We start from the raw sequence: 27,529 nt of genomic DNA on the forward strand, positions 1-27,529 counted from the left end.
CTAAGAACTTCTAGGGTGCAGCCTTAAAAAAAAGTCAAAAAAATAAAATACCGACTATTGTGTAGCCAGGGTCCAAGGAAGCACTGAGCCCGACCATCGACCTCACCTTCCCGATGAGGACACGTGGCCCAGGTAACCCAGGTGCGAAGCTTCGTCCCAAGAGAAGGGCCCACTCAGGCTCCCACAGACAAGACCAGGACGTACCAGGCAACACAGAGATGCTGGCATGGCTGGCCCTTGGGATGGGGAAGCTTGGCAGGGCCCCCCTCCTGCGCTGGCCAGGGTGAGGTCTAGTCAGCAAAGGAAGAGGAGGGGAGGGCCCTCTCGGGTCTGGGGACAAGTAAGTGAGCACTAACAGGTCTGTCCCCCTTGCTGCCGTATGACCTTGGGCAAGCAGGTGTTTGATAAACTGTTGTTGCAGGAAGGAAGGAAGAAGGGAGGGAAGGAAGGAAGCAAGGAAAGATGGATGGGTGGATGGATGGTTGGATGGATGGATGGATGGACGGACAGACAGATTAATTTATTCTTGGACTGTTCCCTGTGATTGGCACAGGATGCTCCACTTAGAAATCTAAGATCTACAAACCAATCCCAAGAGAATCCCGATTGTCTAAGATTTCAGAACTCTTGAAACTTCTCCTGTTGAAAGGGGTTGAGGCAGGGGACCAGGTAGTGGGAGGCTTTTCTTCAAGGGACCCCAGGATTTCAGGCCAAGGGGTAGGTAACTTGACAGAAGAATAAGCACTTCATTCATCTTCTCCTGCCCCAGCCTGGTTCCACTGGAGTGGCTCTGTGGGAGGGGGCGCGTGGGGGGGGCTCCCTTTCCCATTCCCCTTCCCCTCACCCCTCTCCCTCATTGGAGCCCAGCCAGGGCACCTGTGGGGTCACAGAGATGCTGGCACAGCCGGCCCCTGGGGTGGGGACGTCAGACCCGACCCCCCCACCCATGCTGGCCTGGGTGAGGTCTCGCCAGTGAAGGAAGAGGAGGCGAGGGCCCTCTCAGATCTGGTGACAAGCGGCCTCCTCTGAGGGCTGGAGGAGGGGAGGGGTGACGGGACATCCCTTGCATGGGCCACAGCAGGCAGGCACCTTTCTGCCACTACTCCCAGCCAATTTCCTGGTTCTCGACCTCTCCCTGCGGGCTCCGCTTCATTGCTGCTGCTCCCCCTGCCATTAAAGCTTCAGGTCCTTCCTGTCCTCAAATTCCCCACCCCTTCCCCTTGTCACCAGAACCCCCAGGGTGGCCTGGGGCACAGGAGAGGCAGGGCAGGGCCCACCCTAGTCAGCTCCTTCATCACCGCTCTGATGAGACAGAAATCCTGCGGATGGAGAGAGATCAAACCCACTGTATTGGGATGGGAGGGGGGGGTCACGGGGGCAGGGAGTGAGTCCTGGGATCTGAGCTGCCTTCCTGGGGCAGGAGGGGACACTGGCTTGTTTTCCTTCCTTGAGCAGGCACAAAAGAAGCCACATTAATGCAGCCCTGCCTTTGAAGCTCACCTTTGAAACCCGGGCTCCTGGGTCTGAGCCAAGCGGGCTCCAGCAATGCCCTCTCCCCACCCACCCCTCCAGAGATGCTTCGGGAAGTCTTAGATCAAAGGGTCCTGGGCCCCTCTCGCACCCGTGCGTGCAGTCAGAACCCTGGGTCCAGAGTGCCTGGGCCCAGGGTCCCCTGCGGGAGTGCAGGCTTGGATTTCAGAGAGCTCCTCAATAGGTGTGAAGGGTTGGCCTGATTTCCTCCTCACAGTTGCTCCTGCATCCTGGGTTCCATTTTACAGATGAGGAAACTGAGGCTTTGAGAGGTTCAGTAACGCATCCAAGGAGTTGGCAGCAGAAAGCCGATCCCAAATCCAGGGCTGCCTCCTCATGGGGAAGTCCCACCGCAGACATAATTTCCAGTTCTTGGTCACCAACCCAGTCGTAGGCTTCACTCCCCAGAGGCAACAGCTCATAAAGGGCTGCCCCTTTCCTGTCTCCTAGTGGCTGATGTCAGTGGGTCGCTCTCCTCCCTCCCCAGCCTGCACAGGCAGGATGGACAGGCATCCAGGCCTCCCCCATGGACGGAGCCGCTTTCCCTTCCGCAGGCACATCAGCCCTCCCATTGCCTTAGTATTTGCTGCAGGGACTGGAGAGCTGGCAGTGGGGTGATGGGGGTACCCAGTCACAGTCCTGAGCTCCCTCTTAGAATAAGGGAGGGATGGGAGGGGCTGACCCCCCCGACCCTCCCATCCCGGACCCAACCCCCCACCCTTTCCAGCAGCTGCCTCTCCCCTGACCGCTCACCTGGCCCCCTGCTTCCTCCCCCTCCTACCACCCTCCACCTCCCTCCAGACTCCCTGATCAAAGGCAAGAATCTGGGAGCCCTTTACGTCCTCCTCTTCCTCCTCCTCCCTTCGGCTCCCCTGCCCACCCCTCCCTCTGCTCTTCCTGCCAGGACACAAACCTCTGTTTCCCCACATGGAACCAGACTGAGTCAGAGGTGGAAGGATCTTCAATAGCAGCTCCTTCCTTTTACAGCCGAGCAAGCTGAGGCCCAGAGAGAGTGGCTTTCTTGAAGTCACATAGCAAATTCGTGGCTTGGGACCAGGGCAATATTTAGGTCTTTGGAAGCCCAAATAATGAAGAGATTTTGTTTCTCCCCCAGCATGCGTGTTTCTAAATAGAAGCAACATTAAACTGTGAAACACAGAACTGATACCACTCAGCACTGTCTAATAGGAGTTTCTGCAGTGACGGAAATGGCTCTTGTGTGGCTGGTGTGACCGAGATGGACTTTTCATTTAATGTAAATTCAATTCATCTAAATTTCCTTTGAAAGAGCCGCATGGGACTACTGGCTGTAGGATTGGACATCGCTTCTTTCTAGATTCTCTGCTTACAAAATTCATTAAAAAGTTGAGCTGTGGGGGGTGGGTTTTGTTTTAACCGCTAAGTCTCTCGGTGAAGTCATCTTGTCTTGTCTGGAACTGAACTCGGGGTCTGTCAAAGGCGATAAATGGCACAAGAAGAAACTATGGAGGATCACAAGAGGGCTGGATCGCATCCAGTAGGGAGCAGGAGGCCCAGGTGAGGGAGTTTCATGGAGGGCGCCTTGCGGTAGAGAGACCCTGGGCAATGGAAACGCTGTAAGGAAAGACACAGAGGGAGGCAGTTTGCTCAGGGTCAATGTCTAGGGCCCAGAAGGCATACAGGCTCCGTAGGACACAGATTTCTCAGGCCTCTGAGCTGCAGTCCCTTGGGCCTCTCATGCTCTGACCTTGTCTAGTTTCCCCGTGGAGACGGTGGTGGCCTCGGGTGCTGGGGGAGGAGGCGTCCCATGTGAAGTGATGGGCAGGGGAGGGAGGGGCCACAGCTCCGCGCAGGGTGAGAACTGAACAGTGATGGCAAGCCCGGCTCCCACCGCCCCCCCCAGCAGCATCCTAACCCCGGCAGAGACACCAGGAGGGCAGGACAGACGTGGAGGCCATTTAGAGTCACACCCCAAGGAGCCTTAGCATCCCCAAGCCTCACCTAAGTTTCTGGTCCAGGGTCCTCAGTCACAGCCTTCTAATCCAGGGGGGTGAGACGAAGGATTGGGAGCCTGACCTCCATGATCAGGCTAGAGTATTAAGAATTGGGGCACCAGCAGATGCAAGCAATTGAAAATGAATATGACAAAGAAAAAGAATGTGACAGAAAAAAAGGGGGGGAGCAAAAGAAAAGAGTAGGAAATTCACAGAAGCGGAAACCCAGATAGATGATCCATTACCAGGAAAGAGTAATCAACTCTTAATCCATTACACCTTGAATGGAAACAACATTATGGGTCAGTTATATCTCAATAAGGCTGGGGGTGGTGGTGGAAAGAATGAGTAACCCCACTAGTAATCAGGACAGTGCAACTAAAACAGTACTGTGACGTCATATCCCATCCATTAGATTGGCACAACTTAGAAGTCTGGTGATACCCATGTATGGGTGTGGACATCCAGACACCCTTGACAGGGGACTACACAGGGTGGGGAGATTATACGTTGAGCCTTGCTCTTTGGCAAGCCCTTGGGTAATATCTCATAGATGATGCTGTACTGTACCCTGCTGGGATAGGCTGTTGTGGTGATGGGCCCCAATGAACTACACTCCCCAGCATCCTCCTCCTCCCTCACTGAACTCTGGCCTGGCCATGTGACTTGCTTTGGCCAATGGGTTATTAGCAAGACAAGCAGGGGCTAAATAAGCACTTGCACAGTGTGGCTTGGAGTCCTGAGGCCACCCTGCCGTGAGGAAGCCTAAGCTAGCCAGGGGGAGGCCATGTGGAAGAAAACTGAGGAAGGCACCTGACAGCTAGAACCATGGCTCCATATATATGGCCCCAGGTGAACTGTCCCAGATGCTCAAAGGGACCAGACTGAGACCCTAGACATTATGAAAAGAGATAGGTCACCACTGTGCCCTGCTTGAGTTACTAACCTAGAGAATTGTGAGCAAATAAAAGGGATGCTGTTTGAAGCTGCTAAGTTTTGGGGTGGTTTATGATGCAGTAATAGAAAACTGATAAACCAGAGTTCCCACTGTGGTGCAGGGGCTTAAGAATCTGACTGCGGCAGCTTGGGTTGCTGTGGAGGCAAGAATCTGACTGCAGCAGCTTGGGTTGCTGTGGAGGCCTCGGCCTGGTACAGTAGGTTGAAGGATCTGGCATTGCCAAAGCTACAGTGTAGGTTGCAGCTGTGGTTCAGATTCAGTCCCTGGCCTGGGAACTTGCATATGCCGTGGATGTGACCATAAATAAAAAATAAAAAGAGGAGTTCCCGTCGTGGCTCAGTGGTTAATGAACCTGACTAGGAACCATGAGGTTGCGGGTTCGATCCTTGGCCTTGCTCAGTGGGTTAACGGTCCGGCGTTGCTGTGAGCTGTGGTGTAGGTTGCAGACGTGGCTCAGATCCCGTGTTGCTGTGGCTGTGGCGTAGGCCGGTGGCTACAGCTCCAATCCCACCCCTAGCCTGGAACCTCCATATGCCTCGGGAGTGGCCCAAGACATGGCAAAAAGACAAAAAAAAAAAAAAAAAAAAAAGAAAGAAAGAAAGAAAATAAAAAAGAAGACTAATAAACCTGGCCTCCAGCAATTCTACTTCCAGCTACATGTCCCAGAGAAAACCTTGTGTGTGTGTGCACAAGCAGATTTGCACAAGAGTACCTTTCACAGGAGTTCCCTTTGTGGCTGAGTGGTTAACGAACCCGACTAGGATCCATGAGGATGCAGGTTCGATCCCTGGCCTTGCTCAGTGGGTTAAGGATGCAGTGTTGCCATGAGCTGTGGTATAGGTCGCAGATGCAACTCGAATCTGGCATTGCTGTGGCTGTGGCGTAGGCCAGCAGCTATTGCTCTGATTGGACCCCTAGGCTGGGAACCTCCATATGCCACAGGCGCGGCCCTAAAAAGAACAAAAAAAAAAAAAAAAAAAAAAAAAAAAGGAGTACCTTTCACAGCCAATTAATAAACAAAGGGCAAACCGAGGCATAGACCTTCATTCCATGAATATAGCACAGAGCTGCATGTAACGACAAGGATAAAACACCCAAGGTGCAGAAGTTTACATACAGGATGTAATATATACAGTTTATATAAAGTTTAGAGGCATGCAAACCCATACAATATGGTGCTTATGTGTTTAGAATCTAAAGTTAAAATCTACTTGGAAAAGAAGAAAGCCCAAGTTTAGGAAGGAGCGAGGAGAATGAGACTTAGGAGGAAGAGACGGGAATTTCCATTGTATCTGCTATGTTTTGTTTCTTTAAAAAATATAAATCTGAAGCAAAAATGGCAAAACATCAAGATTTAACAAAGCTGGGTAGGAGACGCATGGGTGGCCATTATATATTGTTTATAGTTTTCCTCTGTGTGAGAAATATTTTATAATAAAAAGTAATTTATAGAGAACAGACTGGTGGTTGCCAAGGGGGCAGGAGGGTGAGGGAATGGACGGGGAGTTTGGGGTTCGTAGATGCAAACTATTCCATTTAGAACGGAGAAGCATTGGGGTCCTACGCTACAGCACAGGCAACTATATCTAGTCTCCTGGGATAGACCAGGATGGAAAAGAATATTTTTTAAAAAGAACATATTGGAGTTCTCATCATGGCTCAGTAGTTAACGAACCCGGCTAGGATCCATGAGGACGTGGGTTCCATCCCTGGCCTCGCTCAGTGGGTGAAGGATCCTGCGTTGCCGTGAGCTGTAGTGTAGGTCGCAGATATGGCTTAGATCTGGTGTTGCGGTGGCTGTGGTGTAGACCGGCAGTTACAGCTCCATTTTGCCCCTAGCCTGGGAACCTCATGCAATGGGTATGGCCCTAGAAAGACAAACACACATATAAAAAAAAAAAAAAAAAAAAAAAAAAAAAAAAATAGAGGTGGGAGGCTGAATGGTGAAGGATAACTTAAGAGAGTATGGAGAGGAGGTTCCGAGGCTTCCTGGATGTGGTCCCAGCCTCCCCGTTCCCAGGCCAGCTGCATTCTGGCCTGTGGGAACCAAGTCCTCCCTGTGCTCTTGTCCTAGAGACTCTTTCTATTAAGACCAACCAATGTCACAGAGTTGAGTCGCTTCAGCCTGGGGAGGGGGAGGGTACAGGGAAACAGACCAGTACGAGACACCCACCAAGACTCAGACTGGGGCTGGGGTCTCAGCTCTTCCACAGCCCTCTGCAGGACCTAGCATTAGTGTGGCCCCTCTCTGAGCCTCCGTTTCCTCATCTGCAGTGGGAGATGAGTGGGTTAGATCAGGGACAGTCAACCAGGCAAAATTATGAGAATCAATACTCACCCTTTCCATACCCAGCCAAGGCGACCCGAGTCTCTCTCTCCAGGAGGGAGGGGAAGTAGGCATTTGAAAAAGCCCCCAGGGATGGTGGTACCCACACTTGGCCCAGACGACCTCTTAGAACCCTCTGGTCCCAGCATTATAGGAGTCTAGGATGTGGCAGGCTCTACCTAAATTCTGTTAGGATTTGTCAGCAAAATTAATAGGGCACATCAGGGGTATCCACTGTATACCCCCCACCTCAGGCTAATCTATCCATCCATCCATCCATCTGTCCATCCCTCCTGCCATCCATTCTTCAAACATTTATTAGTTCCCTTCGAGGCTCAGTGGTAATAAACGCGACTAGTATCCACGAGGATGCAGATTCGATCCCTGGCCTTGCTCAGTGGGTTAAGGACCCGGCATTGCCATGAGCTGTGGTGTGTGTCACAGATATGGCTTGGATCCTGTGTTGTTGTGGCTGTGGTGTAGGCCAGCAGCTGCAGCTCCGATTCGACCCCTAGCCTGGGAACTTCCATGTGCCACAGGTGGGCCCTATAAGTGGGGAAAAAAAAAAAAAAAAGGATAAATTTTGGAGTTCCTGTTGTGGCTCAGTGGAAACGAACCCAACTAGTATCCATGAGGATGCAGATTTGATCCCTGGCCTTGCTCAGTCGGTTAAGGACCCAGCGTTGCCATGAGCTGTGGTGTAGGTTGCAGACTCAGCTCAGATCTGGTGTTGCTGTGGCTGTGGTGTAGGCTGGCAGCTATAGCTCTGATTTGACCCTAGCCTGGGTCAAATGCTGCAAGTTTGGCCCTAAAGTAAAACATTTACTGAGTGCTTACTATGTGCCAGACCCTGTGCAAGATTCTGGAAATGCAGCAGTGAACCAAGGAGACATGATAAAAATTAACACACAAACCCTAGACCCACTTCTGAGCACTTCACATTCATTAACTTATCTCCGCAATAGCCCTATGAAGTAGGCACTATTATCCCATATTACAGATGTGGAAACTGAGGCACAGAGTGGTTACGTATCTCACCCAAGACCAGAGGAATAGGCGACAGAGCCAAGATGCAAAGAAGCCCTCTGCAGCATCACCCTCCGCATCCTCCCTGGCCTCCCGCTCAGGTCCCTCTTCCCAGGCTTTCCTCCCACACCTGTCTATGCAGAAGAACACTGGTCTCTCGTCCCCTATCCCTCACCTCCCGCCCCAGGGAGGAGGGACTCTGAGTGACACAGGGCCAAGGGAGCCTGACACACGTTGGAGGCAACGAGTCTCATCCCTTGTGTTTGTGAGGTCAGAGAGGGCCACCAAGCTCCTGCACGGAGGTAGAAAGGGAGCCCCTGATTTCCAACTGGCAGAGCCCGGGAGGTGGGAAGAACTGGCTTTTCAGGAGGTGGATGGGATGAGGTCTCATGGTACCCAGATGCCACCAGCCACACTGTAACTGCCATTTACTGTGTGTCCAGCAGTGATTCAAGGAAGGGCTTGACAAATATCTCTTTTGCGTGTGTCTGTCTTTTTCGGGCCACACCCACGGCATATGGATATTCCCAGGCTAGGGTTTGAATTGGAACTATAGCCACTGGCCTACACCAGAGCCACAGCAATGCCAGATCTGAGCCGCATCTGCGACCTACACCACAGCTCAAGGCAGCGCCAGATCCTTAACCACGGGGTGAAGCCAGGGATCGAACCTGTGTCCTCATGGATGCTAGTCAGATTCCTTTCCACCACAGTGGGAACTCCAACAAATATCTCATTTTATCTTCACAAGCTCCCTTATGTGATGATCATGATACTCCCATTGCATAGTTAAGGAAACTGAATTCAGAGGGGCTGGGCGACAATTCCCGTTTGCTAGGCTGGAGTCTGAACCCAGGCTCCCTAACAACAAATACATCTTCAAGGAGCCAGGCACAATTGCAGGTGTTGAGGACAGCCGTGAGTAGGGCGGCCAAGCTTCCTGCCCTCTGGGAGCTTGCATCCCCGCTGGAGGAGGCAGGCGGTAAAGGAGTGAGCAGATGATTATTTCGTTTCAAGCAATGACAAGTGCCGTGAAGACTAAGTGGGGCTCAAAGGCCCGAGGGACTTCCATCCCTTACAATACGAAGAACGGGACGCCCTGCCCCAAACTTCTAATACAAAACACCTAGAAACATGGAGTGAAAGATAGCGAACATCCCATCACAGGGAGAGCTGAGGTGGCAAAAATTGAAGGAGTTCCTGTTGTGGTGCAGTGGTTAACGAATCCGACTAGGAACCATGAGGTTGCGGGTTCGGTCCCTGCCCTTGCTCAGTGGGTTAACGATCCGGCGTTGCCATGAGCTGTGGTGTAGGTTGCAGACGCGCCTCGGATCCCGAGTTGCTGTGGCTCTGGCGTAGGCCGGTGGCTACAGCTCCGATTCGACCCCTAGCCTGGGGACCTCCATATGCCGCGGGAGCGGCCCAAAGAAAGAGCAAAAAGACCAAAAAAAAAAAAAAAATTGAAGGAAGAGTTAGGGGTCAAAACCATAGAAGAATCTGGAAACCTGAAGCTTCTACTTCTGGATCGGGCAACTGAGTTTTCAAGACCTTGAGAGGGACAGGGGACAAAGTGGGGAGATGGGTGTGAGATTCTCATCTCCTACATATACCCCTAAAGCCGGGACCCTCGAAAAGCTACACCCTCAGTAAAAAGGTGAACTTGGGGGTTGGGGCGGGGGGCAGTCTCCCCAAGCAAAGGAAATCAACAGAGAAATCTGACTGTTCCGGTTTTCACCTGGACTCTGCTTGAAAAGGAAAAAGCCTCTCCTGAGATTTCCATAACCACAGGCCTGCCTTCGTGTGGGTGGACCTCTACAATCTACCACTCCGTGGAGCAGGAAAACCCAAGGCAATACTTGAACTAAAATGTACCTGAGCTGGTATTAGCCTTAGGGTTGAGGAAAGAGGGATCCTCTCTGGAAAGACATACCTCCAACTCAAGCCTCTCTTAAATCTCATAATTTAAACTCTTCAGGAAGAGCCCACATTCCATATGACACATCGCACAGGCAAATCAGCAACCATGAGTGAGAGGCTGTCAACACAACGAGCAGCAGTTTTAGTCCTTGTGAATTTCATCTCACGATGTTCTCAGAGAACCCCAAATGTGCCTCTTTAACATGTAGAAAGAGACATAAGAGGGAATTAAGTGTGATTAAAGAAGGTGACATTGGACTGACTAGTGGTCAGGGAAGAGCTTGTTAAGGAAAAGACTTTTGAGATAAGACTTGAATGAGGAGGAGCTGGCCTCAGAACCCTGGGAACAGAGGAGAGCTTCCCAGGCAGAGGAAAGAGCAAATGCAACATCAGGACAGCCCCAGGCCTACTGAGGAGCAGAAAAGAGCAGTGTGCTGGCTGGGATGACCTTAAAAGACTGTGATATAGGATAGGTGAGAGCTAGGAAGGAGCCGGGTGGTGGCAACAGGCTCTGCAGGTCCTGATGAGAAGTCTGATTTTATTTCAGTGTATGTGCTGCTGAAGCCAGCACAAGTCTGCTTTCTCTTTCTTTTTTCTTTTTTTTAATTGATTGATTTTGCTTTTTTTAGGGCCACACCCACAGCATATGGAGGTTCCCAGGCTAGGGGTCCATTTGGAGCTACAGCTGCCGGCCTATACCACAGCCACAGCAACACCAGATCCTTAACCCAGTGAGTGAGGCCAGGGATTGAACCCACAACCTCATGTTCCTAGTCCAATTCGTTTCCACTGTGCCATGATGGGAACTCCTGCTTTTATTTCAAATGCAGTGGGAAGGTGTGGAATTAAAGCAGGAATATGACATCATCTTTTTTAAAATTGAGGTATAGTTGATTTATAACGTTGCGTTAGTTTCTGCTGTACTGCAAACTGATGCAGTTATGTATATACGTACACGCATCTATTCTTTTTCAGATTCTTTTCCATTATAGGTTATTACAAGATATAGTGGATCTAGTTCCAAGTGCTATACAGTAGGACCTTCTTGTTTATCTATTTTATCTATAGTACTGTATGTTTGTTAATCCCAAATGCCTAATTTATCCCCGCCTTTCCCCTTTGGTAACCATAAGTTTGTTTTCTATGTCTGTGAGCCTGTTTCTGTTTTGTAAATAAGTTCATTTATATCATATTATAGATTCCACATATAAGTGGTAGATGGTATTTATCTCTTTCTGACTTACTTCACTTAGTATAATAATCTCTTGGTCCAGCCATGTTGCTACAAACGGCATTATTTCCTTTTTTCTTTTTCATAGCTGAGTAGTATTCCAATACCGTCTTCATCCATCTGTTGATGGATATGTAAGTCACTTCCATGTCTTAGCTGTTGTAAAGAGTGCTGCAATGAACACTGGGGTGCATGTATGTTTTTGAATTAGAGTTTTGTGTGGGTATATGTCCAGGAGTGGGATGGCAGGATGATATGGCAACTCTGTTTTTCGTTTTTAAAGGAACCTCCCTACTGTTCTCCATAGTGGCTGCACCAATTTACATTCCCATCAACAGTCTAGGAAGTTTCCCTTTTCTCTACACCGTCTCTAGCATTTATCGCTTATAGACTTTTTGATGATGGCCCTTCTGACTGGTGTGAGGTGATGCCTCATAGTGGTTTTGATTTGCATTTCTCTAGGAATCAGGGATGTTGACATCTTTTCCCATGCTCACAGGCCATCTGTGTGGCCTGACATGGTCTGATCTGAATTTTTATTTTTTGTTTTTTATTTTATTTTTTAGGGCTGCACCTATGGCCTATGGAGGTTTCCAGGCTAGGAGCTGAATTGGAGCTGCAGTTGCCAGCCTGCAACACAGCCATAGCCACAGCAACTCAGGATCCAAGCCACACCTGCGACCTACAGCACAGCTCACGGCAATGCCAGGTCCTTAGCCCACTTAGCAAGGCCAGGGATTGAACCCGCATCCTCATGGGTGCTAGTCAGATTTGTTAACCACTGAGCCATGACGGGAACCCCTGATCTGCATTTTTAAAAGACGACTTTATTGGAGAAAGTAGGTGACAAGGTGCATGTTAAAGCCTAAGATTCCGGCTCTAATCATCTCTAGAAGAAGGCTCTCCTCACCCAGAGAGGGGCCTCGGAGCAGTATGTGGGGAGTCAGAGTGTGAGATGGGGCTGAGTGGGGAATGGGGAGCACATGCGGGTCAGTGAACTCAGCCACAGAGACAGAAACAAAAAGCCAAGCCTGGGCCGCCCACTCTGGCCAAGCCCCTCTGCCCAAATTAGTGACCTAATCTGTTGAGTCACTCATTCAGTAAAATGCTACTATGGCCTCTGTGCCTGGAGTAACCATAGTCATCCTACCTGCTGGGGATGCTGGGAGGCCCAGTCTCTGTCCTCCAGGGGATTGCAATTAACAGACAGTGACAAGCCATGGGAAAGCCTCTGGGAGCACAGAGGGAGGGACAGTTCAGGAATAATTTCTTAGAGAAGGTGACAAGAGCTGCTCCTCCTCTCCATCTCCCAGGACCCATCACTTCTCTGGCTGAACCCTTCTGCCCCTCTCCCTCTAAAAGACAGAGAGTGGGGTGGCTGTACCTCTCCCCTAGACAGCCAGTTGACATGCCCACCAACAGCGCAGGAGGGTTCCCTTTTCTCCACACCCTCTCCAGCATTTGTTATTTCTTGACTTATTAATGATGACCATTCAGACTGGTATAGGTGATACCTCATAGTAGTGTTGATTGGCATTCCTCTAATAATTAGTGATGAGCATTTTTTCATGTGCTTGTTGGCCATCTATATATGCTCTTTGGAGAAATGTCTATTCAGGTCTTTTGCCCATTTTTCCATTGGGTTGTTGGCTTTTTTGCCGTTGAGTTGTGTAAGTTGTTTGTATATTTTAGAGATTAAGCCTTTGTCAGTTGCATTTTTTGAAACTATTTTCTCCCATTCCATAGGTTGTCTTATTTATTTATTTATTTATTTATTTTTATGGTTTCCTTTGCCTGCAAAACTTGTCTGTTCGATTAGGTCCCATGAGTTTATTTTTGCTTTTATTTCTGTTGCCTTGGGAGACTCACCTAAGAAAACATTCATATGGTTGATGTCAGAGAATGTTTTGCCTGTGTTCTTTTCTAGGAGTTTGATGGTGTCTTGTCTTACATTTAAGTCTTGAAGCCATTTTGAGTTGATTTTTGTGCCTGGTGTGAGGGTGTGTTCCAGTCTTACTGATCTGCATGCGGCCGTCCAGTTTTCCCAGCACCACTTGCTGGAGAGAGTCTTTTTCCCATTTTATATTCTTGCCTCCTCTGTCGAAGACCAATTGACCACAGGTGTCTGGTTTATTTCTGGGTTCTCTATTCTGTTCTATTGGTCTGTCTGTCTGTTTTGGTACCAGTACCACACTGTCTTTTTGCCATTTTCTTGGGCTGCTCCCATGGCATATAGAGGCTCCCAGGCTAGGGGTCGAATTGAAGCTGTAGCCGCCGGCCTAGGCCACAGCCACAGCAACACGGGATCCGAGGCATATCTGCCACCTACACCACAGCTCACAGCAACGCTGGATCCTTAACCTACTGAGAAAGGCCAGAGATCAAACCCGAAACCTCATGGTTCCTAGTCAGATTCGTTAACCACTGCACCACGACGGGAACTCCAGTACCACACTGCCTTGATTACCGTAGCTTTGTAATATTGCCCGAAGTCTGGGAGAGTTATGCCTCCTGCTTGGTTTTTGTTCCTTAGCTTGCTTTGGCAATTCTGGGTCTTTTATGGTTGCGTATAAATTTTGGGAGTGTTTGTTGTGGTTCTGCGAAAAAAGTCATGGGAAATTTGATAGGGGTCGCTTTGAATCTGTAGATTGCTTCGAATCTGTAGAGAACTTTCCTGCCATCCCCTGAGGGAGGAAGACAGGAGACAGCAGCTAATGACAATGACCACGAGCCTATCTGGGCCTCTTTCACTTCCCTTCCCTTGCTGGATGAGGTCAGGAGGGTTGGGAGCCTTACCCCCATTTCACAGATGAGGAAACTGAGGCTCGGGAAGCCGAGGGCCTTGTCCCAGGCCTCCCAGGGAAGGTGTGCTGGGCCCACGCCAGAAGTCAGTCTTTCGTTCCACTGCTTTTGAGAGGGACTGTCCCCACGTGGCCTTCCTCCCTGCCCACTGCCCTCCCTCCTGGTCCCACCCCAGCCCAGCTGCCCTCTGCTCCCCATCAGCCCGGCAGCAGAGAGGCAGTGACAGCTCAGTTTCACAGCCAAGAGCAAAGCAACTCAGGGCTGCCACACCAACATCCTGGGCTGGGCGTCCCCACTTTCTCCACAAGTTCCCCGGGAAGAGGCGCCTGGAATGGGGTGCAGGGAACGAACTTTATAAAATTCTCCACGAGCAGCCAAGCGGAACCTATTTTCCCTCACAATGCAATTAACGGCACCAACATTTACAAAATATGATTACAAGCGCTTTGGTTAAGTAGAGGAAAGTATATTAGATAGCAGCGAGGGGTTGATCTTAATGTGCATTTTTTCGAGAGACTTGCATTTTCTTTGTGCAAATAAAGAGGCCCTAAATTCTCCATAGGCACTAAAATCAATGCAGTGGAACCATGATAACAAACACAGGCTCCACTTTTTGCTACATCCCCCAATTAATTAAGCCTTTCACGGGCATGTAATTAGGAACATTAGCAAGTCATAAAATTGCCGTGAGTCTTTAAATTATGTGCTGGCCCTCAGCAATTTGTTTTTAATTCCTTCTGTAGACAATGGCACTGCGGGGCCCAATAGATCTTCGGAGCGGCCTACTGTGCTCTGCTTTATTGCGGGAGGGCGGGCCTGCCGGGGCTCCCCTCCAGGCAGCCGGTGTGCCCCAACATCATCGCTCCCAGGGCCCAGGGGTGCTGTGAGACTCCAGCTCTTGCTTGCTTTCTTCCTCTTTCTTCCCCCTTCCCTTCTTTATTTATTTATTTATTTTTTTTTTTGTCCTTTTAGGGCCACACCCGCGGTATATGGAAGTTCCCAGTCTAGGGGTCTAATCAAAGCTATCGATGCCTGCCTACACCACAGGTACAGCAATGCCAGATCCGAGCCGTGTCTGCAATCTACACTGCAGCTCACAGTAATAATGCCGGATCCTTAACCCACTGAGCGAGGCCAGGGATCGAACCCGCAACCTCATGGTCCTAGTCGGATTTGTTTCCGCCGTGCCATGACGGAAGCTCCTCTTCTTTTTGTTTTGCCTTCCTTCTCTCTCCTCAGCCCCTACCCCAGCACCAGGCTCCTCCTTGCCCTTCCCATGATCCCTCGGGAGCGCTGGGCACAAGGGCCGCTTGCCCTCCCCCGCCCTCCCGCAGAACCCAGCTCCCCTCCGCCTGATTCCCAGCCATGCTGGAAAGGGCCTCAGGGGCCATCTAGCCTGACCTGCCACCTCTGTGATTTGTGACATCGGTGACACTCCTTGGGCGCCAAACACTGAAGTGACCCCGAGGTGTCTGAGGGCATGAAGGGGGCCTTCCTCCTCTAAGGAAAAGGAAAATGGGCAGCAAATTGGAGGGCCAGACACCCCTGAAAGGGTCTCCAATGATCTTTCACTCAGCTGCCAGGATCCCCTGAGACCCGAGGAAGGTGGACAACTCTGCTCCCCATCCCTGCACCACCCAGAATCCCCTCTTCCCCCCAAATAGTTGCCCTTCTAACCTATAGCCACCAGCACCCAAACTTCAGGGAATTAGGTCTTTGGATTCCACGCTTCTAAACCCAGCCCAGCCCTTACCTCCTCCACCCAAGCCTCCTTTTCTGTCAACCAGAGGTTTCTAACTTATGAATCCAGATCTACTAGAAGATGATGCGGAGGAGTTTCCATTGTGGCTCAGCAGGTTAGGAACCTGACATAGTATCCACGAGGATGCAGGTTTGATCCCCAGCCTTGCTCAGTGGGTTAAGCAGATGTGGCCATAAAGAGAAAATAAAAGGATGTGGAGACAGGAGTTCCCATCATGGCTCAGTGGTTAACGAATCCGACTAGGAACCATGAGGTTGTGGGTTTGATCCCTGGCCTTGCTCAGTGGGTTAAGGATCCAGCGTTGCCATGAGCTGTGGTGTAGGTCGCAGATGTGGCTCAGATCCCGAGTTGCTGTCACTTTGGCGTAAGCCAGCAGCTATAGCTCTGATTAGACCCCTAGCCTGGGAACTTCCATATGCCGAGGGTGCAGCCCTAAAAAGACAAAACAAAACAAAGATGTGGAGCCTGGAATGGCAAGTCCCCAGGCCCCATGGCATGCTCCAAGCCTTCTCTAAGGTTTGCTGAAATTCTGGGCAGGGAAGGACTGACTCCTGGCTGGGCCCCTTCGCTGTTCCTCTGCACTGTTGGTGTCTCCTCCCCACTCCTGGAGATCACAAGGCTTCTGTGAGATCTTAGAATCCCCCAGGAATATCACAGAAGAGCAACTGAGGCTCACACCAAGCCAGAAGCCGAGAACAAAAAACCTCCTTACTCAGCAGCCAACCACTCTGACCACCTCTTGTTTGCAGCTACCATGGGGTCAGGGGCTCCTCTGCTTCTCAACCTCTTCTCAGCTTCTCCTCTCACCGAGAACTACCTCTTTGCTTCCATATGTCCCACGTGTGACAGATATCACTGTGCTTAGTGGTATTTTGGGTTCTGCTTCCCTTCTGGGCACTCAGGAAGCCTGTATTTCTGGTCCCACTGGGATTAGGCAAGGCTATGTAACCTAGACGGGCCAAGGACATATGAGCGTATGTGTCACTTCTGCGTAGCAGAATTTAAGAGCTGGTCCTCAGTTCCACGTGCCTTCTTCCCCAGCCCCCTAGGAAGCACTTGCTGGGGGAGGGGGGTGCCGTGGTGGTGAGACTGGCCTGAAATGCCCAAACCACACAAGGTGGCAGCCACTCTGGAGAGCTGCCCAGACTCAGCAAAGAACTGGCATGAGCGACAAGTAGATCTTTGTTGTGTTAAGCCACTGAGATGTGGGTGATGTTTGTTACCACAGTGTAACTTAGCCTGTCCTGACCAATATATATCAAGAAAGTGCCCCTGGCTGGTCCAGCTGATATCTCTGCCCAGGCCAGCCCATCACTGAGCCAATGTGGGGGATTAGTTGCTTTTGGGTCAAATGCATACCCTGCCTCAATTAGGGGAAACAGTTCTTTAATTTGTAAGTTCCCCATCCTCAACAGAATAAACATTTAACTTATTTTGGCCCGCGAGGCCCTCAGGGAGCTGACCCCTACCTACCCTCCAACCATATTTCCTGCCATTCCCAACCCTGCTTCACATCTCAGGCCCAGAGACACTGAGCTTCCTGTCATCCCCTCAGCCCATCAAGCTCTCTCACAGACATCTCTTTATACCTGCTGTTCCCTTTGCCTAAAATGCTTTTCCACTCATACCTTCTCCTCCTGAGGAGATTCTACTGATTTTTTTTTTTAATTTTATGGCCACACCTGTGACGTAGGGAAGTTCCCAGGTGAGGGGTTGAATCAGAGCTGCAGCTAAGGCCTACGCCATAGCCATGGCAACATGGGATCCACGCTGCATCTGCAGTCTATGCCACAGCTCACAGCAACACTGAATCCTTAACCCACTGATCAAGGCCAGGGATCAAACCCACAGCCTCACAGAGATAACATGGGTTCCTTAACCAGCTGAGCCACAGTGGGAACTCCAGATTCTACTGATTTAATCCCAGGTCAAGTCTGATCTCTTCTTTTAAGGCTTCCCTGGTCAATCTCAAACTGTACCCCTCCTGGCACCTTGCACACACTTCTACTGTATTATAGACCTTTCACTTGAACTTGTGCTTTTTTGCTTTTCTGTCCATGTGCTTGGTCCTTTCTAGACTGTCAGCTTGAACAGCACCTCAGTCATCTTTCAGCCTCCCCTCTCCCTTCCACACATTGCCCCCAACAACCACCAGCGTTTATTGCTTGCCTACCCCTGCCCCACACCAGCTACCCATGGTACCTGGCTGGACTCCTTGAACGGGTATTGTTTTCTTCATTTCATACCCTCCAGAACCGTGCCTTTCTACGGCCTCCTGATAGGGTCCTCCAGTGTCTCAATAATATTCTGTTGAATGAATGAATGAACGATGGCCTACATGAAATTAACGAATGAGTAAGTGAGTGCTGACTCACACAGAGGCCAGGTCTCCGTGGAACACACCTGTGAAAGCCCATTTCCACCCCTCCCCCGCTTCCTTGTCACAGATGCCTACTTTACAAACTACCCAGGCTGCTGTGTGCGTATCTGCAAGAAGTCTGTGGATGGGCAGGGGTGTCCCCAGTGGGAAGGATGTGCCTTCTCGGCCCCGCCCCCCCGCAGTGGGCACACACAGGCATTCCCAGACCTGAGCCCCAGCAGCCCTGAGGCCTCCAGCCCCAAGCAGGGCCCACCTGCTGGCTCAACACCAAGGCACCCCCCACCCCCACCCCTGTCCCCAGGAGCCTGCATGGGGCTCTGCTGGGCCCGTTCTGAGGCAGCTGCATTCCCTCAGGGCTGGGAGCTGTGATGGGGAGCCTGGTGTGCAAAGTGTAACCTTGAGTAAGTGTTTTCTTGTTGTCATCTGCAGATCTAACTCCAAGTCTGCTGAGAATACTCGGCGGGGACATATATTACACCCAGAGCTTTTTATCTCGCACATGTGACCCTGCCCATCATGAGCTGTACGTTTTATTCTCGCTGGTGGGACAAAAACCACCTCCCACTGCAGCATATATCAAGGGGAAGAATGTTGAACTTTCTTTGCATTAATATAAATAGCTGTTTAGGCCTCATTCCCCAGCCCAGGACCCTCTGCGTACCTGTCCTTCATCTACTCTATTTGGCATCTGGTTCAAGTTTGGTTTATTTAGAGCCCAGGTCGGCAGGCTTTTACATATTAAAGGTGCATTTTAAAAGAGCATTTTCTATTCTAATTTGGGGGAGCCAAGCTCTTTAGGGCTTTCGGGAGCCATGTCCACCTGATTTACATGTTCCCCACTGGAGCTGAGCCTCCGACGCACATTAGAGTGTAAATAATAGTGATGGATACATGTATCTTTAAAGATCCATTTTCTCTCCATTTTTTCTCTCTTTGCGGGGAGGGGCCAGGCAAGGGAGGAATGGAAGTACCCACACTGTGGGGGCAGAGGGAAGAAAGAAGAGGGAGGACACCATGGGTTTCTTGGAAAGGCTGGCTCCGAGGGAGCAGAGGTGGCCCGTGCAGACAGCTGGTGGTGGGGGACGGCGTTCTGCAAGATGGCGGGCGGCAGGCGGGGCAGGGCCCATCCCTTCTTGCCAGGGAGAGGCAAGCATGTTGCCATTGAGCCGTTCACCTATCGGCTCCAGGGTGACTGTGGGCAATTCACCTCACCTCTCTGTGCCAGAGCACACCTGTTGGGCTCTGGGGATCATCCTAATCCTCCCGTCCAGGGCTGGCGTGAGGGATTCACGAGAGGACAGCTACAAAGCACGAGGCACTGTCCCAGGGACACAGTGGGTGAGCCACTTCATACATGTTAGCTCTTGTTTTTTATTATTCTCCATGTCAATTTTCTCTCCCAAGCCCCAGGGCCCTGCACGTGGCAGACACTTGATTAGTGGTTGTTAGCTGGACTCCATGCAGTGTCAAGAAAGGTACCTGGCTCCTCCGCTGGGCTCTGGGCACAGCCCAAGGCCCTGGAGAAAGATGATGATTGAGACCTGGTGCCCTCATCTCTATCCACCTGCCGCTTTCACAAAGGCTCCCATTGGACCTACCTCTTCTGGTCCCCATCTGAGCCATTCCTTCTCTCGATTTCTGATGTTTGGGGTTTTGTTTTTTAAAGGCTTCTGTTTTAAGGTCGCACTTAGGGCAGGCAGGTGGAAATTCCCAGGCTAGGGGTTGCATTGGAGCTGCAGCTGTTGGCCTACACCGCAGGCATAGCAATACCAGATCCTTAACCCACTGAACGAGGACAGGGATCAAACCTGCATCTTCATGGAGACGAGTCAGGTTCTTAACCCACTGAGCCACAACAGGAACTCCTCTCTGCCATTCTTCACCTGAATACACCTCCTTCACCTCCTCCAGGAAGGCTTTTTTCTCTGAAAGCTGGGCTAGGCATCCTCTTCGCCTGCCTTTCCTCCGCCTCACTGCTTACCACCCCTTATGATAACTCCTTTGCACATCTGTATCCCAAATGGAGTGTAAGCCCCAGCGGGGTGGGGGGGGGAGGAAGAAGGTCTGTTTTGATCATCATTCTATCCCCAGCCTGGCACACAGTAGGCTCGACAAGTGCTTGCTAAGTAAAATGACAGGAGTTCCCTTGTAGCACAGAGGAAACAAATCCAACTAGTATCCATGAGAACACAGGTTCGATCCCCGGCCTCCCTCAGTGGGTGAAGGATCTGGTATTGCCGTGAGCTGTGGTGTAGGTTGCAGATGTGGCTCAGGTCCCACGCTGCTGTGCCTGTGGCATAGGCCGGCAGCTGTAGCTCCAATTGGACCCCTAGCCTGGGAACCTCCATATGCTGTGGGTGTGGCCCCAAAAAAGCAAAAAAATAATCAAAGTTTAAAAAGTAAATAAATAAAATGGTAAACTTATGCTTTCAAGGAAATCACAATCCTAGGAAGGATAGACTCACCAAAAAGGGGTTACGGTGCAAACAGAGCTTGGAAGAGGCATCTGGGTGAGTCAGGAGGGCTTTCCGGAGGAGGTGGCCATCGAGACGGGCCTTGAAGAATGAAGAGCGTGTGTTCCAGAGAAAGAGGAAGAGACTTTGAAGGAAGTGGAGGTTTGACCAATGAAAGACCCTGAATGGGTCCAGAAAAAGAGCTGCAATTCTTTTCTGGATTTTTGGACCACCTCTGAGAGGTGGGAAGGGGCCCGTCTGGGAGGTGGTTCCCAAGGAGGGGTACCAGGCAGGTCTAACTGTCGAGGACAAGGAGAGGCCGGAGGGAGGAGGTGAGGAGCCGCAGCTGGGGAGGGGAAGCAGAGCAGGGGGCGAATGCCCACCCCACTCCCCAACCCCGAAAGCAGGCCTGGCTTAGGTCCAGGGGCCAGGACAGCCAGACTGAGGAGGAGGAGAGGAGAAGAGGGGGTCCCCTCCTGGCCTCAATTTCCCCCGCCAGGAAGCAGTGGCTCATGGGACAGCTTCAGAAAGGCAGGGCCCTTGCTCAGGGGGTGGAGGGCCCGTGGCGAGGTCAGAAGGAATGACAGTGGCGACAGGGAAAGAAACAGGACAGGGGAGGAGAAGGAAACAGGAGGGTCCTGCAGGTGCCCTCGCTCCAGAAAAAAGCAGACAATTAGGGGGAGGGAGTGGAAACGGGGGGGGGTGCAGGAGCAGGAGCAGGGGTGGTGCAGGTCGGGGCGGTGGGGGGGGGGTGTCGCTAGGGCAGGTGCTGGGAGAGGAGACAGAGCCGGGAGGGAGGGAGGGAGGACAGGAGGCGGAGGAGATGAAGACGTTCTTTCATCTTCTTCCCGGAGAGAAGGGGCCAGGCTGTGATAGGGAGAATGACGGAAAGTCTCATTGGAGCTGTTGGTTTGAAAGAATTTGTCTTTGGAACAAGCTTTTTATCAGTCAGCTTTAAAGATCAGGATTCCTCCGAGGCCGCTTCATCTTCCTCTCTCTCCGATCCTCTCCGTCTTAGCCTCTTTCCCTGTTCCCTGGCTCCCTTTGCAGCCCACGTCCCCTTTTTCGCCCGTTGTCTGTCTCTGTCTGTGCTTTTTTTCCAGCTCCTGGGAATCGCTCGCTGCTGTCGCTCTCTGCCCGGCCTCTGCTGGCTGATAGCTGGCCAGGCCCCCCTCAGAACCCCAAGAGGGTCGTGGGGCCAAGAGGGCAGCAGGCAGGGCCTAGGCTGGCAGAGCCGCCTTGTGTGCTGGGTGTCTCCTTTGGCCAAATCATGAAAACTCTCTGGACTTGTGTTTCCTCCTCTATAAACGGACACGGTCGGATGTCATGACCCTTAAGACTGAGTAGGGGGTGGGCAGGCGTGACAGGCCTCAAGGAGGGGAGAACCTTGGGGATGCTCGGGAAAGGGGCCGCCTTAAAGCCGGTGGGCCTTGGATGGACCTAGAAACGATCAGACTAAGTGAAGTTAGTCAGACAGTGGAAGACAAACATCATATGCCATCACCTATAGGTGGAATCTTAAAAAAAAAAAAAAAAAAAGGACACAGATGTACTTTGCAGAACAGAAACAGACTCACGGACTTTGAAGAACTTACCAAAGGGGACAGGTTGCAGGGTGGAGGGGGTTTGGGACTGGCATATGCACCCTGAGGTGTATGGAACGCTTGGCCAATGGGGACCTGCTATACAGCACAGGGAACTCTACCCAGTTATTCTGTGTCTGTGATCGTCTATGTGGGAAAAAAATCTGAGAGAGAACGGGTATGCATATTTGTATGACGGGTCACTTTGTTGTTGTACAGCAGAAATTATCACAGCCTTGTAAATTAACCATACTTCTATAAAACTTAAAAAAAAAAAAAAAACACAACAAATCCTGGAGTTTCCATAGTGGCACAGTGGAAACAAATCTGACTCGTAACCATGAGGAGGCAGGTTCGATCCCTGGCCTCGTTCAGTGGGTTAAGGATCCAGCATGGCCATGAGCTGTGGTGTAGATCACAGGTGCAGCTCTGGTCTGGCATTGGTGTGGCTGTGGTGTAGGCCAGTGGCTGCCACTCCAATTCAACCCCCAGCCTGGGAACTTCCATATGCCAAGGGTGTGGCCCTAAAAAGACTACATAAATAAATAGACACTAATTTCAAAAAGAAAAAAACCTGGTGGGCCTTTCCCTTCCTTTGTCAAGTGAGAGCCCAAGGTGGGGGACCTGCCTGGAGCCCTAAGGTCCTGTGCTGGCTGCCGTGCAAATCTCCCCCGGGGAGGGGAAGGGAGAGGCCGCCCCTGGGCTGGGTGGGCATCAGGGCTACATTAAGTGTCCCTCTTAAAAAATAAGTGTCCCTCTCTGGTAATTTAAAAACCCACCAACTCAGTGCTAAGCAGGTATAAAGAAGGCCAACAACTGTCTGATTCCCCCATATTACTTATATGTCTTCTAAGGAATATTAAATTCTATCCCAAACCATATTTTTTAATTTTTAAATAATAACTTTTATTGAATAACAGCATACATGCAGAAATCAAAGCTTATTTATTTACTTATTTAGTCTTTTGTCCTTTTAGAGCCACACCCACAGCATACAGAGTTTCCCAGGCTAGGGGTCTAATCAGAGCTGTACCGCCAGCCTACACCAGAGCCATGGCAATGCCAGATCCGAGCCGCATCTTTGACCTACACCACAGCTCACGGCAACACCGGGTCCTTAACCCACTGAGCAAGGCCAGGGATGGAACCCGCAACCTCATGGTTCCCAGTCGGATTCGTTTCCACTGCGACAGGACGGGAACTCCAAAGCATATTTATTTTTTTAAAATTTTTATTATAGAAGTTCCCATCGTGGTTTAGTGGAAACAAATCTGACCAGCATCTATGAGGACGCAGGTTCGATTCCTGGCCTCACTCAGTGGGTTAAGGATCCGGCATTGCTGTGAGCTGTAGGTGGTGTAGGTTGCAGACATGGCTTGGATCTGGCGTTGTCGTGAGCTGTGGTATAGGCCGGCGGCTACAGCTCTGATTCGACCCCTAGCCTGGAAATTTCCATATGCCTCAGGTGTGGCCCTAAAAGGAAAAAGACAAAAAAAAAAAAATTATTATAGTCAATTTACATCGTTCTGTCAATTTCTACTATACAGCAAAGTGACCCCGTCCTACATATATAAACACTCTTTTTCTCATCTTATCTTCCATCCTGTTCTATCACAAGTGACTGGATATAGTTCCCTGTGCTGTACAGCAGGACCGCACTGCTTATCCATTCTAAACGTAATCCAAACCACATTTAGATGGCTACGTTTTGCTGGTAGTCTGGGCGTGTGCTTGACCCATCCAGTGGGTAATCCAGCACAATCCACCAGGACATTTCAAACCTAGAAACCTGGGTGAGCCAAAGGCACAGCTGCAAAACCCCCTTACAAGCTGTGGAGTATTTTAAAAAATATATATATATATGTGTGTGTTATTTTTCATATTCTTTTCCATTATGGTTTATCACAGGATATTGTCTATAGTTCTCTGTCCCGTACAGTAGGACCTTGTTGTTCATCCATTGTGTATGTAATAGTTCGCATCTGCTAATCCCCACCTCCCAATCCTTCCCTCCCCCAACCCCCTACCCCTTGTCAACCACAAGTCTGTTCTCTCTGTCTGCGAGTCTGTTTCTTTCCCAGATAAGGTCATTTGTGTCACATTTCAGATTCCCCGTGCAAGTGATATCATATCTTTCTCTTTCTGACTTATTTTGAAGTATGATAATCACTACGTCCATCCCCGTTGCTGCTGCTGATGGCATTATTTTGTTCTTTTTATGGCTGAGTAGTATTCCATTGCATATATATATATATATATATATATATTCCATATTTTCCTTATCCATTCATCTGTCAATGGACACTTAGGTGGTTTCCATGTCTTGGCTATTGTAAATAGTTCAAGCTGTACTTCAGACAGCGAGGTTAGGGCAGAGGAGAACAGACCTTTCCCGAGGAGGCCCCAAGTCCCAGGGAGGAAAAGGGGTGCAAACAGCCTGAGGGCCCTGGGGACCCTTGCCCCTGCCACACACCCCCAAGCCGAAGCCACCTTTCCCATCGTGGCTGACTGTCCAGGTGTGACTCTCACCTGTCCTGTGTCTACAGCAAAGGCAGGTTCGAGGAGCAAAATGAGAAGGCACCTGGTCCTGACACCTCCCTGCCACCAGCAGGCCTCAGAGGGGGTGGATATCAGGAGCTGGCTTGGAAGGAGTTAAAAAACATTCATCACACGCTGTGAAGACAGACTTGATTCGTGACCGTCACAGTAAGCATAGGGACCACTGCAGTGAGATTTTGCAAGGATTTGGGGCTCAACACCAAATACAGCACCAGTGAGTGGGATTTGCACACCAAATAGAGCATCAGCAAGTGGGACTTTGCAGCCAAGGCGCCAGGTAGGGGTCAGTGGATGAGCAATGGCTCAGAGGAAACAGCAGGGATAAGGGGAGCTACCCACCCACCAGGATTCTTGCTAGGCCCTCAGACATCCCGGAGGGGAGGGCGGGGAAGAGGGAGGACCTGATCCGATGTGGGGGCGGGGCTCTTGCCAGACTGACCACAGGGTTCCTGCTGAGCCTGGATTTTACCAGAAGGTGCACAGATGGGCCTAGGGGAAGTCTAGGAGCCTGACTAAAGTTTGGTCAAGCAAAGGGTGAGAGGAACAGGAAGCCTTGGAAGCACCGACCTGGATGGCGTGTGGACAGCATGCCAAGTGCCCTCCCCACGTTGGTGGCGTCTCATCCTTTCTCCCCGGGGGACACTGAGATGTTTGCCCAGTGTCGCGCGTGGCCAGCGGCAAGTGAGTGGAACCCAGGCTGAATCCGCGGCTGGGAAGCTGAGCCAGAGAAGGTGGAGGCCTGGGCCTTTTTCCTCTCGCCTCTCCTGGAGCAGTAACATTTTATGTTCTCCACCACCTTCCGCCAGGATGAGCTGGCTTTTCTCTGTGCCCTGGCCGATGGCCTGGAGGACTCTCATTTCCCACCCCTGGGTGTTAATGCAAAAATGTCAATGATTTGTTTTTCTTGGAAGGGAAATGGGAGTCAGGGCATAGGGTCAGGGGCTTCCTTGAAGCCACCAGGAGCTTCCTTCTCCCAGTTGTGACTCTGGGCCTGAGGGCCCCCAACCCAGGTGGGGCCCTGCGCCAGGGAGTGGGGAGGCTGAGCAAACAGTGGCCCGAGTGCCAGGCCTGAGCGGCAGCTCCAGAAGCCCCCACCTCTGGGACAGCGAGCCTCAGCCATCTCTGAGCTCCCCACCCTCCGAGTCTGGGGGTGACCCTCTGGGGCCCCCAGATCCCCTCCCTGGGCCCGGTCCCGCTTTTCCCAGGCGCCTGGGATGGGAGGGGGCCGGGCTCCCGGGGGCAGAGCAGGGAGCGGCCAGGCCGTGTGTACAGAGAGGCCTCAATTTCACAGGGCTTGCTCCTGAGTGAGTTTCGCATAAAAGGATTAAGGCGAGAGGAAGTGCAGAGGAAATGGGACGTTGGACACCTTGTTAAACGGGCTGTCAGGGCTCCCAGAGCGTGGGTGCTAACTCTATTCCCTGCCTCCGCCGAGCGCAGGCCAAGCCGTCACCTGAGCCATCAAAGACGGGGCCCCCGGGGCCTGGCCTGGAAGACGCAGAAGTTGGGCCAGCACCTGGACCAGCGGCTGGCTGCCTCGAGGAGAGTCTCAAAAACGTTTTCTCACCTGGGCCTGGAGAGATCTCCGCCCTGGGATTAAATCACAGCATGTTTGGGGCCTGGGGGAAGTGGGGGGGCTGGAGGGGGCATTTGACCTAATGATGTGTGGACTATCATTTCCTCCCTTATCTTAACACCGAAGGACATTCTTTTTCCTGAACCCAGGGAATGGGCTCCGTTTGTGAATGAGTCTGATCGGATCAGCCCTTTTCCTGAAGAGATAAGGGTGTTATCGGGATGGGGGCGGGGGTACTTCCTCTGGGGAGAAGGACGAGGGAGGGGGGCGGTGGTGTGGGGAGCGGCCCCGGGATCTGCGGGCCAGGGCAGTTCACACGTCTGGCGTCTGTGCCGCACATCCCAGCGTGTGTCTGTCCCCTGCCCTGTCTGGGCCACCTTCTGCCCACGTCTCCCAGGCCATCCCTGCTCATCCCAGTTCAGGGTCCACAGCCCTGGATGAACCTTCAGATGGCCCGGGAGACTTTAAAACCTTAGCTTTAGCTTCACTTAGCACAGGACACACTTGAAAGGGATAGAACCAGAACCTCGGAGCCGGGCTCATGTATGGCAGGGTTTTCAAAGCCATCTTGGTGATTCTCAAGTTCACCCAGGTTAAGTCCTACTCATCCAGGTCCAAGGAGCTTTCCCTCAGGCCCCAGGCTGGGTGGGGTCCCCACCCCTTCTGTCTCCTCCGCCCCCTGGGGCATATCTTTGGGAGCCACACCTACCACGTGGTGGTTTTCTGTTTACTTGTCTCTCTAGACCTCCCAGCCCAGACTGTGAACACCTGGATGTGGGGGCAAGGAGCCCTCACCATTGTCCCCTGGGACTTAATCCTGCACGTGACGGGCCATCAGTACCCAGCACGGAAGGTGAGAGAGGCAGAAGCAGGACTTAGTCATCTTTCTATCTCGGCTCCCTGTCTCAAAGGCTGATTAGAGTGAGTGTCCGACAAAGTGACACCTGTGCGTTGATTGCGGGGTGATCGCACTTCCCCCTCTGAGATATGGGGGTGTGGGAAGACCTAGCAGACTCTAACCCTCATCTTGCCCATTGTTGGTGGCGGTGGGGGTGGGGGGTGGGGGCTGCGGGACGGCTCCGCTCCCGCCACCCCCCACCCCCACTACCAGTTGATTTTTAAATGCTTTCTGTTGGGGGAAATGAGAGTTTAGGTCTATAAAGGGCCAGACAGTCAAGATTTTTAAGCTCTGCGGGCCGTTCTGTTCCTGTCACAACTATTCTGCTGTGACAGCTCAGAAGCAACCACAAACTACGCATAAATGAGCGGGCGGTGTTCCAGTAATACCTTATTTATGGATGCTGAAATCCGCGTCTCGTATCATTTTCCCATGTCACCAAGTCTCCTCTGTCCATGTTTTTCCCCAACCTTTTAAAAGTCATTCTTAACTCGTGGCTTCTTGAGAATGGGGTTGCGCCTGCTGGATTTAGCCCACGGTCTGTCCTTTGCAGATTCC

At 51.3% G+C, this 27,529-nt stretch overlaps 1 protein-coding gene across 1 annotated transcript in view; it reads left to right on the forward strand.

The window, feature by feature from the left end:
- The window catches only part of LOC110255902, a 107,526-nt gene that overhangs the window by 65,467 nt on the left and 14,530 nt on the right, over nt 1-27,529 (forward strand). Inside the window, exon 4 of the mRNA XM_021066309.1 lies at nt 26,817-26,926. Within this exon, the coding sequence (XP_020921968.1) occupies nt 26,817-26,926 (110 nt within the window). The remainder of the gene's footprint in view (nt 1-26,816; nt 26,927-27,529) is intronic.

This window comes from Sus scrofa, chromosome 12, assembly GCF_000003025.6.
Source record: "Sus scrofa isolate TJ Tabasco breed Duroc chromosome 12, Sscrofa11.1, whole genome shotgun sequence".
Taxonomy (NCBI): domain Eukaryota; kingdom Metazoa; phylum Chordata; class Mammalia; order Artiodactyla; family Suidae; genus Sus; species Sus scrofa.